This window comes from Aotus nancymaae, unplaced genomic scaffold, assembly GCF_030222135.1.
Source record: "Aotus nancymaae isolate 86718 unplaced genomic scaffold, 86718_ANA_hifiasm-v0.15.2.pri h1tg000010l, whole genome shotgun sequence".
Lineage (NCBI taxonomy): Eukaryota > Metazoa > Chordata > Mammalia > Primates > Aotidae > Aotus > Aotus nancymaae.
Genome location: NW_026988421.1, coordinates 3648724 through 3664653, shown reverse-complemented (window position 1 = coordinate 3664653; position 15930 = coordinate 3648724). Strand labels below are relative to the sequence as shown.

The window sequence follows — 15930 nt, the reverse complement described above, 5'->3', positions numbered from 1 at the left end:
GGGGCATTTCAGGGTGCTGCCTCCTGCCTGGGTATTCTCCTCCTCTCTGCTCACACCTAGCATGTGTGTTTCGGGGAGGTCTCTGGGGCATGAGATTTTCCAAAGTTTGCTCCCCCTGGGCCCCCTTTCCTGTTTATGCCTTTCTATCTGCCCACTCTAACGGGCCCAGCCTAAGGGCCACACCTTAGCTTGATCATTTGCAAAGACCCTATTTCCAGATAAGGTCATATTCTAAGGTAATGGGGGTCAGGACTTCAATATAGGAATGTAGGTGGAAACGCACTCAGCCCATAAGCGACCCTAACTGTGCTCTTTCTGTCCTTTCAATGTAGATAAGTCCCCTGCGGCCCCAGAGACCGAAGAGCCAGGTGATCAACGTCATTGGAAGCGAAAGGCGCTTCTCGGTGTCCCCCTCATCACCGTCCTCTCAGCAAACACCCCCTCCGGTTACACCAAGGGCCAAGCTCAGCTTCAGCATGCAGTCGAGTAAGTGGAACACTCCCCACATATGTATCGTGCTGTTCCTTCATGACGTCCCTTGACTGAAGGCTCTCAGGTTAGAAACATTTCCTCCCTCCCCTTGCAGCAGAGGGAGGGAGTTTGGATAAGCTCCTGGCTCCCTGGGAATATCTCTTGGGACAGACTGTAGAGTCTGGACTTCTGCACATCAGGCCAAAGCCCAGAGCCCAGTCTCCAGCGCTGGAGGGGCAGAAAGTGCAGGGTCTGTCCCAGGATCTGTGGGGAGGGAAACTGGGACACGTGGGACCAGTCCACCTCCTATTCCAGGACACAGCTGCAGGAGGCCGTGGGCCTGCCTGCGTCTAGGATGGTGCACTGGAGAAGCACTCCAGGTGGTTTGCAACAGTCAAGGAGCACAGCTTAATTTTCTAGTTTTGACCAATTTTTAAATTACCCAAGAAGTTGCCACAAAACTGGTGGCTCAAAACAGCAGAAATTTGTTTTCTGAAGGTTTTGGAGGCCAGAACTCTGATATCAAGGAGGTAGCAAGTTGGTTACCTCTGTTGGCTCCAAGGGAGAGCCTGTCCCAGGCCTCTCTCCAGCTTCTGGTGGCTCCTAGCAGTCCCTAGCCTTCCTTGGCTGTGGCCACATCACTCCCCTCTCTGCCCGTCTTTACGTGGCCTTCTTCTCTGTGTCCTCTCCTCTTATAAGGACAGCAGTCATTGGATATAGGGTCCACTGCAAATCCAGGATGATCTCACCTTGAGATCCTTAGCTAATTACATCTGCAAAGACCCTAAGTCCAAGTAAGGTTACATTCTGAGGTTCTGGGTGGCCCTAAGAGGTCCACATTTTGGAGACTCTGCTCAACCTACTCTAAGTGGTAACTAGGTTTTCACCACTAAATTCAGAGCCAGCAGAGAGGAGAAATCTTGGCAGGGAGTAGGTGCTGGGGGTGACGGTGACAGCAAAGCCAGGGAGCCTGCTCTCCTTCCTGTGGCACAGAAAGGGGTCGAAGGCGGGAGAGCTCCGTGCCCTGTGACAAGGGTTGTGCAAGGCAGTGAGTGATTGTCCTCTGCACCTGATTTTCCTCTTGCTTAAAGGGGATCAGTCATGATTCTGGAGACTGTCAGGTGGTAGGGAGTCTGGCTCCAAGCATGGATGCATGAGTTTAATCGAGTAGGCAGAGAGCTTTCTGGGCACTGGGTCTGTCTCTGGAGGGTGCATCCTCACGTCCTTGCACTATTACTACATGATTTTTCTAAAAATGTGTTTAAAGTCTATTTTAATATTTAAAACCATAAGGCACCATCACTGCTGCTGCAGAAAACAATTTGGTGGTTCCTCCAAAGTTCCACATAGAATAACCATATGGTAATATGAACCGGCAGTCCTGCTCCTAGACCTGCACTGCAGAGAATTAAAGACAGGGACTCAAACAGATACTTCGTATTCATAGCAGTATTTTTCACAAGAGCCAATAAGCGAACACAACCCAAATGTCCATCGACTAACGGCCAGATTAACAAAACGTACATCCAGAGAAATGTCCATGCAGTAGAATATTACTCAGCCGGAGAAAGGAGTGAAGTTCTGACACGTGCTGCAGCATGGACGAACCTCAGAACCATGATCCCGAGTGACACAGATCATTCACAGAGGGGCAAATCTTATGTGACTCCACCTCAATGAAATACCTAAGGCAAGTTCACAGAGACAGAGAGTAGAGTGGAGGCCAGATGCTGTAGCTCACACCTGTAATCCCAGCACTTTGGGAGGCCAAGGCGGGCAGATCACCTGAGGTCAGGAGTTCCAGACCAGCCAGTCAACATGGTAAAACCCCGTCTCTACTAAAAATACAAAAATTAGCTGGGCATGGTGGCATGCGCCTGTAATCCCAGCTATTCAGGAGGCTGAGATAGGAGAATCACTTGAACCTGGGAGGCGGAGGTTGCAGTGAGCTGAGATCACACCACTGCACTCCAGCCTGGGCGACAGAGCAAGACTCCATCTCAAAAAAAAAAAAAAAAGAAAGTACAGTAGAGCAAACCTCCATGTGGAAAGAAGGAAGGGAGGGAGGAAGAGAGAGAGAGAAAGAGGGGGGTGGGTACCAGGGTCTGGAGGGAGGGAGGAGCGGAGAGTTACTGTTTAATGGGTATAGACTTCCTGTTTGGGACGATGGAAATGTTTCAGAAATACATCATGGTGATGGTTGTCCACTGTGTTGATGTGATTAAGGCCACCAAATTGTCCCCTAAAAAATGGCTAAAGTGGCAAATTTTATGTCATGTTTATCTTACCACAATAATAACAAACAAATTGGCACCAATCATGAAGACAGTCACTCACTGAAGCCTTCTTCTTACTCCCCTCGGTCCCATGGCAGAGCTTCCTCAGAAACCGACACAGTGTTCTTCCTAGGACACATTTTCCTAATAAAGGATTTTTCATCAGATGGATCCTTGGGGAAAACTCCAAAAGAGACTCATCAGTAATAATGCCAATTTTTCTCTCTTTAATATAAAAGAAAACAAATTATTTTTAAGAGTCTCAACAAGGGTTGAGAAAATATCCTGCCTTAGTGATTATCCCTCCGTTTGAAAACCGCTATTTTTTCCAGTTTACTTTAAAAATCAATTGTACATCCCCTTGGCTTATTTAAAGCAACAGCCACAGTGACTGCTACGGCTAATAAAATCATTTCATACAATGATGGATTTTCCCGTGGAAAGAGATTTGAAGTTGGGTGACTGGTCGCAGTGTTAGACTTTGCTTAGCGAATCTTTCCAGGTGATAACTGCAGGGGTGACTGCGGAGGCCCAGCTGGGCTTTGAAAGCGGCAGTAGCAGCAGCAGAGACGGTCCTGTGGCACCCAGCTGTTTCACTTCCACCAAGGCAGGGGGTCCGAGGAGGGATCAGAGAAGCCAGGGTGAACGCCACCTCCTACAGTGGCACAATGCCTTGCTTTACCCTCCGGTTTTAGTTGCCATGTGATACTTGCTATTCTCTTTCTAGAACAGTGCCATTAGGAGAGTCCTGCCCTTTGTGCTCGCTCCCTCCCTGCCCTCGTCTGCTCTGTTGACAAACGTGTCTGCCAGATAAAGTGTTTCTGCAGTGCCTGCCTCTCTGGGAGGAAACATGAAGCCATCTCCTGAGTGGTCAGGCTCCATGGGGACGTTGGGCTGATTTTTAATAGATCCCGGTTTTCCAGGCTTGGAGCTGAACGGCATGACGGGGGTGGACGTGGCCGATGTCCCACCCCCTCTGCCTCTCAAAGGCAGCGTGGCAGATTACGGGAATGTGATGGAAAACCAGGACTTGCTGGGCTCGCCAACACCTCCACCTCCTCCTCCGCACCAGAGGGTAAGTTGGGAATCGAAACATGGGTTTTCATTATTTCCCCTCCGCAAAATAGGATGAGTCCCTCATTCCAGATATTAACGGGTTTACTTCGGGCTAGTGAGCACATGAGAAAAACCACATATGATGGGCTCAGGTTTGATTTTTTGCAAAAAGCTATCAAAGCAGTAAGAACTCTGGTAGGTAAGATCTGTGGCTCTGCGTCATTATCAATAACTGCATCAAAAGGCACATTTTGCTATCGTGCCTCAGAACGAGGAAGAGGATGGACATTCCAAGCTTGTCATTGCTTGCACCATGGAGAGCATTCCACTGGAGATGCAAGTCTTATGAAATTTTGATTTTTGAAAAGTAGCTTTTCTATCAGGAGGTCTGTCTGACTTTTTAAAGAGATTGGCCAGTATCACCCTGCGCGGCCCCAGAGAAGCTCATCTCCAGCCATTCCTCCAGGCAGCCTCACTGTGGCTCTGGGAGCTCCTGGGTGGTGACAGGCACTTGCCTTCAGAAACTGCAGAGGAGAGCCAGGTTTGGCGCCCACCCACAGAGCACCCTCCCCAGTGCTGGTTCAGGGGTGCTGGCCCGGCTTCCTCCACCAGTACCAGCCTTTGTAAACCTAAGCAACCCGCTGGAACCCCTCTTCAGTGTGAGTCCCTGAAGCTGGTACCCCCAGCAGCTGTTTTAGTCACTCATCCCACCTGACGTCCCTTTTGCTGAACAGCTCCTGGGCCTGCCTACCCATCCAAATATTAGTCAAAGTCATAAAAAGCCATTTAAATAAGCACCTCAGTTACCAGTTGACAGTTCTAGAAACGTTCTTTACAGATCCATCCCGTTCCTCTCCTCATTCTCAAGGATGCTGTCGTGAGTCCTGTGAGTCCCAGCCCATCCATCCTCTTGTGTCAGGCCCAGGCCTGTGCGGAGGGTAGCTTGAGTGGGGTGGAGGCGTGCGAGTGACTGACTCAGCCACCGAGGGAACTTCTGCTTCCAGGCTCAGCCTTCCCCACGCCATGTGATTGTGAATAAAATTTGAAAATTAAATCAGTGCAGTCTAAAAAGTAAAATAACCCTCTCCGTATCTGGACAGCTGGGCATACTTTTTTGCTATCCATCCTCCGTAAAGTAATTATATGGCCACAAGACTCCTATAGAACATTGAAAACATGAGATTGCTAGCTGGCTCTGTTTTTCTTGTAATGGTGAGACACATGGTTTTGTTTTTTGCTTTAATAAACAATATAAATTCCACATGCCATTTCTTTTTCTTTTTTTTATGGAGACTTGTTCACGGAGTGTTCCGCAAGGTTATTACATCTCTTGTGAGAGGAGTGGAAGAGAGAGGGTGTTTGTTTACAGCATGTGCATTTCATCATTGCCTTTGTATCAGAAAACTAAACAAGCGGGGGACTTCATCTTTAATATCAGAGAGGCGGATTGCTCTTCCGAGGCCCAAGTGCCATTTAAACAGGCTTCTTCTCCCTAGAGACACCTTGATGGGGAACTGGAGGGTCCCCAGAGATGCCTAGAGATGCTGCCTAGAGATGCTCCCTAGAGACGCTCCCTAGTGATGCCTCGATGAGGTCCTGGAGGAGGAACCAGGTTCCCCTGTGAAGATAACTTTCTGGCAGGCTGGAAGGGTTTGTTGCACCACAGAAATGGAAGCCTGACCTTCCCTGGGCATTTCTAACTTCTTGTTAGAGCAAAAGGACATTTGAGGGGTCTAGCAAAATATTGGGTTGCTCGGAGTATCGTTTCCCTAACAGCTTTGTTCATTGGTCACATTTTCATCTCTTTATTTTATTGGAAAAGCAGGAGTGTCCCCCTAGTCTCCCTACACTAGTGATCTGAAAATTCTAAATTTAGAATTACAACCAATTCCACTTCTTGTTACAAATCAACTCCCAGGTAACATTTTATTGTCTCCATGTCTTGGATACACCAGTGTGGCTTACTGATGGCACATATGGTTGATTAAGTAAGGGATAACATGGATTAGCTCTGTCTCAATTTATAAAGGGGGTGTGAATTCAATTAGATTAATGACCCAAGTGTCTTCAGTCTTTGTTTCTTGTTTAATTTACTTGCAGCCTGAGCGCAGGCTCAGGTGACATGCTGGTGGTTAGTATGTCATCATTAGGCGGAAGCGGTTGCATTTCCTGGGGTGCCTCCCTTTGCACAGGTCCTGAAAGCTGCTCTAGGATAATGATCATCCATCTGCCATGGTGGGGGTATGATCAATATCCTCCTGTCACTCTCATTGATCAGCCTCAGGCTTGTAGGCAACTCTGTCTCTAGCTGTTGCCACTAAGCTGTCATTTCTTTCCAAATGGCTCTTCCTGTCAGTAATCTGAGCTATCATTTTGCTTAAGGGTGATAAATTTTGGACATGCTCATATCTGGCACAGAGGTCATCTGAAGCGCTGTGTTGGTATCAGGCCGTGTTAGTCTGGTCCTTACCAGCTCCTCATTGGCCAATCAGTGTGGCTTTCACATGTAAGCAAACCTTTCACCAGACCTCAAAACAGGTGTCTCTTTTAACAGTTCTAACCAACCTTAAAAAGACTTACTTATTGTTTTCCCTTCCTTTATATAAGGTCATCTACGCATAGAATATCTTTATGTCAGTTTTACTTGCCCACATTTCTTCTCCTGTCTGTGTTAAGCACTAGGTCATTTTTTGTATTTACTCATCTATGAATCAGGAGGAAATCTGGGCAATGAGTGTCTATCCTTGAAAACCTCTTTTCTCACATTCAGCTAAATGCAAACCCACACTGAGAGGCTGCTAACAATCCACTCTTACCCTTAAGTTAGATGAAAGTGTTCTGTGATTTCATTCTAGTTCCTCTGCTATAGCATGCTCCTACTTACCCTGGTCTGTTCATTTCTTCCTTCATTTCTTTGTTTACTCACCTGTTCAATTCTTCATTTACCCACTCATTCATTCACTTATTTATTCACTCATTAATTTATTCACTCATTCATCCATTTTCCTATTTGATCAACCCATATGTACGGAGCGTCTCCTGCACATCAGGTGTGTGTGATGGGCATGAGGGTCCCAGAAGCCATAGGGTACAGCTGTCCTCAGTCATAACACTCCTGCCAGGTCCATTCAGTAGGAGGTTTTCCATTATCTCTACATTGGAAATTTGCATTCTTTTTTGTGACTCTAAGGTAATCTATGGCCCATGGGCTGGAGCCAGCCACCTGTTGTTATAAATAGTTTTTTTGGAGCACAGCCACACCCCTTTCTGTACACACTGTCAATGCCCACTTTTTGGCTGCAGTAGCGGCATGGACTGGCTGCAACAGAGACCATGTGGCCTGCTGAAAAGCTGGAAATATTTACTATGTAGCCCTGTCCAGGAAAAGCTTGCTAACCTTTGCCCAAAGCTCAGAAAGCAAAGGAATGTCTCTCGTCTCACCCCTGGGGAGTGTCTCTAAAGACTTCTTTATCCCTTGGACAATAGATAGATAACTAGGTCGATAGCATCTGGATTTTAAAAAGTGGCGCAAAGAGCAATGGTACCTCTCGGGGGCTGTGCAGATGGTGGGAGAATGCTCAGAGGCGTCAGAAAGGCCCAGGGCCATAGCAGGCTCTTGAGCCTAGCAGACCTGCCAGCCCCGAGTCAGACAGGATGGAGCCCAACTCACGTGGAGAGGCTGGTTCCAGCTGAGTGGCTGTGCCAGGTCAGACCCTGCCTGGAGACGGCTTCTTTTCTGTCGGGAACATCTGTAATATGATGTCTTCCCCATCCTTGTGTTTTCCAGCATCTGCCACCTCCGCTGCCCAGCAAAACTCCGCCTCCTCCCCCTCCAAAGACAACTCGCAAGCAGACATCGGTGGACTCCGGGATTGTGCAGTGAAGTCACAAGCCTGCCCGGAAAGAGTGCGCTGCCCCACCCCGTCTCCATGTCCTCTCCCTCTGTGTACCCTGAGTCTGCTGTTTACCTCAATGGGCCTGTGATGTTAACATTTCGTGCAATTGCTTTTCCTTCAAAGGAGTTCAGTTCCTGCCATGGAGCGAGTGGCCTTTAGCATCATGGAGCAAGGTGGGTCGGGGAGGTGGGTATGTCTGGGATGTGCCATCAGGGTTGCAGAGTTGGGGGCCTCTGAGTGTGTCTGGCTCTGAGAGAGCCTGAGTCTTGCCCAAACATTCTTTCTTTTTGTGCCAAATGACTTGCATTTGCAAAGAGCTCAATTGCTCTGAGCTCAGCCAAGTAAGAGAGGATAGACCATCACTCTTGGGAAGCTGTGTAGTGGTGATGGAGAAGAATCCTCCTTGTCCCTCTGTAGGACAAACCTTGTTCCAGCCAGTGGCGTGACTTCGTTGGTTGAGGTGTGTCTCCAATTCACATCAGACAATGAAGTTCAACCCCTCCAGGGAAGTTCCTGATTTCCCGGGCATCATTTAAAATAGGATCTTTCTCAGCTACTGAACAGTTACTAATTTATGGTGTAGAAACAGCATTCAGAATACTGAATCAAATGGAAAAACAAGTAAATATAGGAAGATGAATTTTTGTTCTTTTTTGAAACAGTATGTGTACCACAAGAGCTGGTTTTAATTGGGTGAGTGGTTTTTGTCCTCATTCTGTACAGAAGTTTGTATATATGATGGTTCTTAGAACTTGTTTTCATTTTTGTGGTCCTTCTGTTTATTATAATAGACATCCACAGAGGAGTCTCCCTATGTGTTCCTAATGTTTAACAGCTGGAAGTGTTTTAAAAAACACACAAATTAAATTTTTTTTCAGAACCCTGAAGTCCTGAAAATGTTGGTGGACAATGATTTTTTAAAAAACTAACTTTGTATAACCTAATATTTGTATTCTATCATCTATATTTTTTTATTCACTATGATCATGATACTCTTCTAATAGACTCAGAAGTTAATCATTGACAATGAAAATAAAATGTTATTTTAAAAGACTCACAGTGTCTGATATATTATGTTTTTATCATTGATTGTAAAATACAAATCCTGCTTTTTGTATTCTGCTTTGTTAAAGAGCTTGGTGACAAACATTTATAGATGCACCTTTTCCTCAAACATTGTTTTAAATCCTCTCTGTTAACTGTCTGATCTTGAGCCCAGATAGGAAGTGCCCACGTCCCTGTGCATGGCTGCATGTCCTTATAGACGGGAGCTGAGCAGAGCCCTGCTGAGCGCTTCCCCATCACCAGACCCTGAGGGCTCTGGGGCTGCACCTGCCCTGGGCCTCTCTTCAGCTGCTAATTTGAGAGAGGGCTTTGGTTAGTGGGTATGTGATTTCACTGTAGAGGCCTGGACATTGAGAGCTTTCTCCAGGGCCTACTTGGCTGGATCTGGGGTGGCAATAAACAAGGAAGGCAGGGGGTCCTCTTCTCAATGGACAGGGCTCTCGCCTCTGCTCCTGCCAGGCGTGTGGAAGCCATAAGGATGTACCCCTCTGCCTGGCCCATAACCTGGCCTCAGAGGAGGCTGCTGTGGAGCCCAGGAAGCTGGGAGGCTCTTCCTGACACTCAGGTGCTGCCCCCCCACGTATTCATGCTTGTAAATATCCAGTTCACCCCCGAGAAACTGTGGGCCTGAGTGAATGTGGGACATTTTCTTCATGAATCTTACTGTTTCACCAACATTAATGTTCATCTTCTGTGGAGTGTGCGAAAAACTGAGTATTACCCACAACCCTAGAAATCATCCATTGGGCACACCCGTGTAGGAGAGCATGGAGAGCCCAGCCTGGGCACGGATTGTCTTTGGGCAGTCCGTGCTCCACATTGTGTAAGTGGCCACCAGAAATGGAAAGAATAGCCTGGGCTCTGTGGCTCACACCTGTAATCCCAGCACTTTGGGAGGCCGAGGCGGGCGGATCACCTGAGGTTGGGAGCTTGAGACGAGCCTGGCCAACATGGCGAAACCCTGTCTCTACTAAAAATACAAAAATTAGGCATGGTGGCAGGCACCTGCAATCCCAGTTACTTGGGAGGCTGAGGCAGGAGAATTGCTTGAACCCAGGAGGCAGAGGTTGCAGTGAGCTGAGATTGCGCCACTGCACTCCAGCCTGGGCAACAAGAGCAAAACTCTCTCTCCATCTATGTCTCCATCTATAAAAATAAAATATTTTTATAAATAAAATACATAATTTAATTTATTTAAAAAATTAAAATTAAAAAATTTAATGTTTTTTTTTGAGACGGAGTCTCGCTCTGTCGCCCAGGCTGGAGTGCAGTGGTGTGATCTTGGCTTACTGCAACCTCCACCTCCTGGGTTCAAGCAATTCCCTGCCTCAACCTACCGAGTAGCTGGGATTACAGGTGCTTGCCACCACACCCAGCTAATTTTTGTATTTTTTTTAAGTAGAGATGGGATTTTACCATCTTGGCCAGACTGGTCTTGAACTCCTGATCTCATGATCCACCCACCTCAGCTTCCCAAAGTGCTGGGATTACAGGCGTGAGCCACCACACCCAGCCAAAATTATAAAATTTATAAAAGTATATAAAATATAATTGTATTTATAAAAAATGGAAAGAATAGTGCCAGGCCCTAAGAGAAATGATGGTTTTCTTGTGGAATGGTGTGTGGGCTCCTGCTCTTCCCGCATTTACTGGGTTAATCCTTGCACTGCACAGCTCTGGCTGGAATCCCCACCCTACAGCCCCCTGAGGCCCGTATATCCCTCAGGGACCTCTAGAGCTAGGAGGTTTGCAGAGAACACAGAACAGAGTTAGAGAAAGAAAAGTGAAGACAGTCAAAATGTTGCAGAAATTTCCTATTATTATTGTGAATTATAAATATGCTCACGTATTCACCAGTGAGTAAACTTCCAAACACTTCATGCAGATGCAGCGTTTCCTCACCTTGTCAGTCAATGGATGGGTGGCAACACCATAATAAGACACAAACTGGCCTCCGCGCAGCAGTGCCTGCCGCATGCATTCCTTCTGGAATGAGGTTCCAGGGGACGGTTTGCCTCTGTACATGCAGGGACGTGTCCCTTCTGCGCAGAAACAGTATTTCTTAATCTTTTTTTTTTTTTCACATCAGCCTCCTGAGCAGCTGGGACTATAGGCCTGTGCCATCCTGCCCGGCTAATTTTTTGTATTTCAGTAGAGATGGTGTTTCACCATGGCCAGGATGGTCTCGATCTCCTGACCTTGTGATCTGCCCACCTCGGCCTCCCAAAGTGCTGAGATTACAGGCATGAGCCACCGCACCCAGCCTCATGATGAAATTGTAATAGTACAGCCATACTGTGTATCACTTAGACTATCACACACCTATTATGTACTTTCTGTATACCTATGCCTTTTTACACTAAAAAGTAAAATTTCTTGTTTGTTTCCCAATAACTAGTTTCCAGGAGGTGATGCTGCCTTTTTGCAAAAGCGTGCTCTAAAGCAGGAGTGGTGAGCTGCTCATGTTCCACTTGTGCTTCTGTTGCCAGGATGCTCGAAGCCAAATTTTACTCTTACACATTCAGTTAGGTTTTGGTTTTATTCTCCTGCCTTCCAAAAGCTTTCTGGACCATTAAAAGTCCACCTTTACCTTACCTAGTTTCATACGTGCTTTCCCCAAATCTTTATTCAAAGTAGTTGGCGTATAAACTGTATTTTATAAATGGAAAAGTCTTTTTCTTACTTGAAAACCACCCTTGGTGCTTGAAGATTGCTTCCTAGTATTTAAAGAAATTATTTTTTAATCAATTTTAAGATTATTCTTTCATGCAAAGATTTGATCATTTAAATTCCTTACAGATTTCATTATCTTCTGCTCTGGATTCTTTTATGATATTGGACTTTGTTTCCCGTCCACGGAACTCTTTGTTGGTTTAATGGATTTTCGCTTTTGCTTTTCAGTTCTATCTCTAATTACTTTTTAATATTTTACTTACTTTTTAAAGTCTGTTTGGGAACTTCTACCACCGCTCTTTTTGGCAATCTGCCTTTCAGAATTATTTAAACATCTACTGTTTCATTGATGATAACTCAGAAAAATAGGGAACCTCTAGGCCAGTAAGCCTTTGTACCCAAATAAGCTAGAATTGTCCTGCTGTATTTGTCTCCCACCCACGAGGAAACTACGGCTCCTCCCTGTTGCACTGTGGTCTGAGTGCAGTGTCACTAGCTGGAGAGGAGAGTCAGGAGGACGTCCTGGATGTCTGATGAATGGCAAAACCCCTGGGCTAGTTTCAGCCCTGGACAAAAGGGTTCTGATGTGGTCTTAAGTGTCCTCCTGGCTGGCGGAGGGAGCCAGTTAATCAAAGTGACTCTTAAGTGTTGCTGTGATGTAGTTAACATCTACAATCAGCTGACCTTACATAAAGGAGGTGACCCTTGATAATGTGGGTTAGCCTCATCCAATAAGTCGAAGAAGGCCTTAAGAGCAAAAACCACAGTTTCCTGGAGAGGAAGGAATTCTGCCTCAAGACCGCAGCATCGACTCCTGCCTGACTTTCTTGCTTGCTGGCCTGTCCTGCAAATTTTGGACTTGCCAGCCCCTACAATGGCTGAGCCAATTCCTTAAATCTCTTTCTTTCTCTGTATACAAACACACACACAGGCACACACACACTGACAAGGGGTAGACCATAGCAAACCTCCTCTTATAAGGTGGTATGTGGCAGAAACAGGTGACTTTAGGGATACTTGGAGTAGAATCCAAGAATCTAGGGACCCCAAGCAAGCCACTTAGCCTTTCTAGTCATGAGTGTCTCTATGGATCACAAGATAATATCTGCTGCCACCTTGTCGTGGTGTCTTGAGGCTGGAACGTCCAAGATGGCTTCCTGCATGTGCCTGGCACACTGCTTCACTGCAGCTGGCTGGGCATTCTCTCTCTCATTCCCTCCCTCTCTCGATCTCTTTCTCTCTCTCTCTCCACCCCCCTTCTTTCCCCCTCCTCCTTCCACCTGCCTTGGGTTGTCCTTCATTTTCCAGAGTTGTTTCATCTATAGGAAGCTACTTGGCGTGGTCAGGCTTTCCCTGTTTAAATTCCAAATAGAATTTCTTTTCCTGCTAAACCATTGTGAGGTTGTCACTGTGACCTACCCTTCATCTCAGTCCGCCTTGGTCACGCTCTGCGGCTTCCCCATGCTGCAGCCTCTCATGCTGAGCTCTTGGGTGAGCCTATCCTCATTTCCCCGACCCTTGGCAGGTAGCTTGGGAGCTGGTCCTGAGCCAGCCTCACCAGGCCGCCCACGCAGCTCTGCCGGCCTTTCCTTTTTTGACGTGTTTGGTCTGCAATGTGAGACTCCAATTTGCCATGCAAACTCCGGTGACCATGCTGCCCTCCCACCACTAGGAAGGGCACCATGCCTTTGTCTAGCCCCAGAGCACTATTTCCTCTTCTCCTTCCTGTCCTGTCACTTTGTTCAGCTGTTGGCACCCGGCTTTTAGCTGTTGCTACTAATTTTTTTTTTTTTTGGCAACGGAGTTTCGCTCGTTACCCAGGCTGGAGTGCAATGGCGCGATCTCGGCTCACCGCAACCTCCGCCTCCTGGGTTCAGGCAATTCTCCTGCCTCAGCCTCCTGAGTAGCTGGGATTAGAGGCACGTGCCACCATGCCCAGCTAATTTTTTGTGTTAGTAGAGACGGGGTTTCACCATGTTGACCAGGATGGTCTCGATCTCTTGACCTTGTGATCCACCCGCCTCGGCCTCCCAAAGTGCTGGGATTACAGGCTTGAGCCACCGCGCCCGGCCTGCTACTAATTAATGTTTCTTTTCACTTTGGGGAAGTGCTTAATCCCATCCCTTCTTTGGCTTCTAAAGACCATTCTCCAACCAAACAAACCAAGGCTTCTTAAAGAAATGGCTGACTCTGGGCTGGGAATACAAGATGGCCTAGAACATTTTGTACCAGAATACAAGGAAGTGTTCAAGAAATAACAGCCACACATCAAAAAGACATGCGAGACCGCATGAACTGGCTTCTATGGGATGGGCCACATCTGGGACAATTTGAACATCAAAATAAATGATGATCATAACAAATATTAAAGCCGTTGAATGAAGTGGGACTTTTCTGTAAGTCCATGCTGAAATACATCAATAAATGAATGAATTGAAAATTTAATGAAGAACAGGATATCTACATAGTTTCAAAGTGTCTTCCCACGAAACGCTTATTAATTACAAAGGGAAAAACAATAATTTCATAGTGGAAAAGGCTGCCAGACACCACCTTAATCAAGAAATAAAAAAGAATGTCATCAGTATTGGGACAAATTAAAACTATGTGCTCCCCCCCACCCCACAGTACTGATGCTCCAAGAACACATCGGCTCTGCAATATTCCTACTGAAGATGCGTAATCAGAATCGAGTCACAAGGAAACATCAGCCAGACTTCAGTTGGGAGGCATTCTGTGAAACAACTGAACTTTCGCACATGATTCCATTTACATGAAATGTCCAGAAGAGGCGAACCCACAGGGACAGGAGGTAGATTAGTGGTGGTCAGGTTCTGGGAGGAATGACTGCTAATGGGTACAGGTTTTCTTCTTAGGATGATCAGAATGGTCTAAAATTAGATTATGGTGATAGTTGCCCAACTATATGACAAAACTAAATACCCTTGAATTGTACACTTAAAGTGAGGTTTATGATTATTGAATTAATTATATCTTAATAAAGCTGTTTTTTTTTTTTAATGGCCTATAATCTTGGAAAGGGTCAAGGCCATGAATGACCTAGTCCTCACTACAGGGATGAAAGAGACAAGTAACACAACTTGTAATTTGGAACTGGATGTTTTTCTCCACATTGGATGTATTGGGACAATTGGCAAACCTTGAATGGAGTCTGAGGATTGGACAACGGCGATATATCAGTGTTCGTTTCTTTACTTTGGTGGTTGTACTATGGCTATGTAGGAAGATGTCATCATTTAAAGAGAAGGAATTCTGACCCATTGGGAATAGTGCGGTACCAGGCGGGTAACTTACTTACAACTTACTTTGGGGAGAGAGTGGGAATGACCCATATTGGACTTGTGCAGATTGCCCTTCCATTTCCAGGCTAGAAACACTCCCCGGGAATAATCATACCATTTTCACCTACTTCTCTGAAAGTCTTTTGGTCATGCCTACATGCTGGATTTTGCAAAAACAGTTTACAGGTGCAACGCCTCCCTAACAGGAGATGAAGACTCTAGCCGGCAGCCACCTCTGTGCTTCTGGAACAATCAAGGCTCCACATGGAACCCAAAGGAGGGAAAAGTGAGTCCCTATCTGAGGAGCACTGGGCAGGCCCAGTAAGGGCAGTGTTTTCTTGTCTATACTAACTATTTACAGAGCCCCTGCCAGGCCCAGCCCCGTTTAGACTCGGTACTGAGGTGGGCAGGACAAACAAAGTCTCCAAAGTTCCTCCAGGACAGGACAGGCAATATTCAAGTAACCAAACAAGGCCATTCCACATGGCCATTAGAACTGGAAGGGGTGAGACAGGGTAGTCATCTGAAGGGTGGGGCTCATCTCCCCTGCCAGGGGTCCTCCCTGAGGCTGGGAGACTTCAGCAGAGACTCCAGGGTACAGTGTGGAGAAAGAGTCAGCAGGCACACAGGCCTTGCTTGGGCTAGGACTGACCTGGGAGTATCTGCAAAACAGAAGTGGAGGTGAAGGAGGGTAGGGGGAGGAGCCGATGGATGATGCTGCGGGCAGGGAGCTCAGCCAGGGCAGACCATGGCCTCATCCGCTAGAAATGCTTGGGTTTCATGGCAAAGACAGGAGGAAGAGATGGCCAGCCTTCCCCAGGTGAGGGCCAGGTGGGAGGGAGCACTCCCCTGCAGAGGGCTAGAGGAAGTAGAAGGTATGGCCACAGGGTCTCCTCACCTACCACTGGGCAAAGCAGAGGTCCACACCTCAGTGGAAGGGAAAAGTTCCCAAAGCAGCAGGTGGCATTGGAATTTTTGTCCCTACCATGAGAGTTCCTGAGGTTCTTGCTGTGGGTGAGAGGGGAGAGAGGAGCACTCTCAGTGGGAACCAATGGTTTCTCCCATGGCTTCCCTGCCTGAGAGACAAGGAGGCCCATGGTGCTGGCAATGTCCCCCATCCTTCCAACAGTCATGATAGAGCATATCCATAGCATTAAACACACAAGTCTGTTGTCCACGGGGTTCTGAGGC

At 46.8% G+C, this 15930-nt stretch overlaps 1 protein-coding gene across 2 annotated transcripts in view; it reads left to right on the top strand.

Annotated features, from left to right (window-relative positions):
* Window positions 1-8753, top strand: part of DOCK1 (dedicator of cytokinesis 1) — a 543465-nt gene extending 534712 nt beyond the window's left edge. For both annotated transcript variants that reach the window (XM_021671705.2, XM_021671704.2), the window contains exons 50-52: window positions 333-486; window positions 3671-3822; window positions 7591-8753. In XM_021671705.2, the coding sequence (XP_021527380.2) occupies window positions 333-486; window positions 3671-3822; window positions 7591-7686 (402 nt within the window). In that variant the 3' untranslated portion in view covers window positions 7687-8753. The remainder of the gene's footprint in view (window positions 1-332; window positions 487-3670; window positions 3823-7590) is intronic.
* The last annotated feature ends 7177 nt before the right edge of the window (window positions 8754-15930 follow it).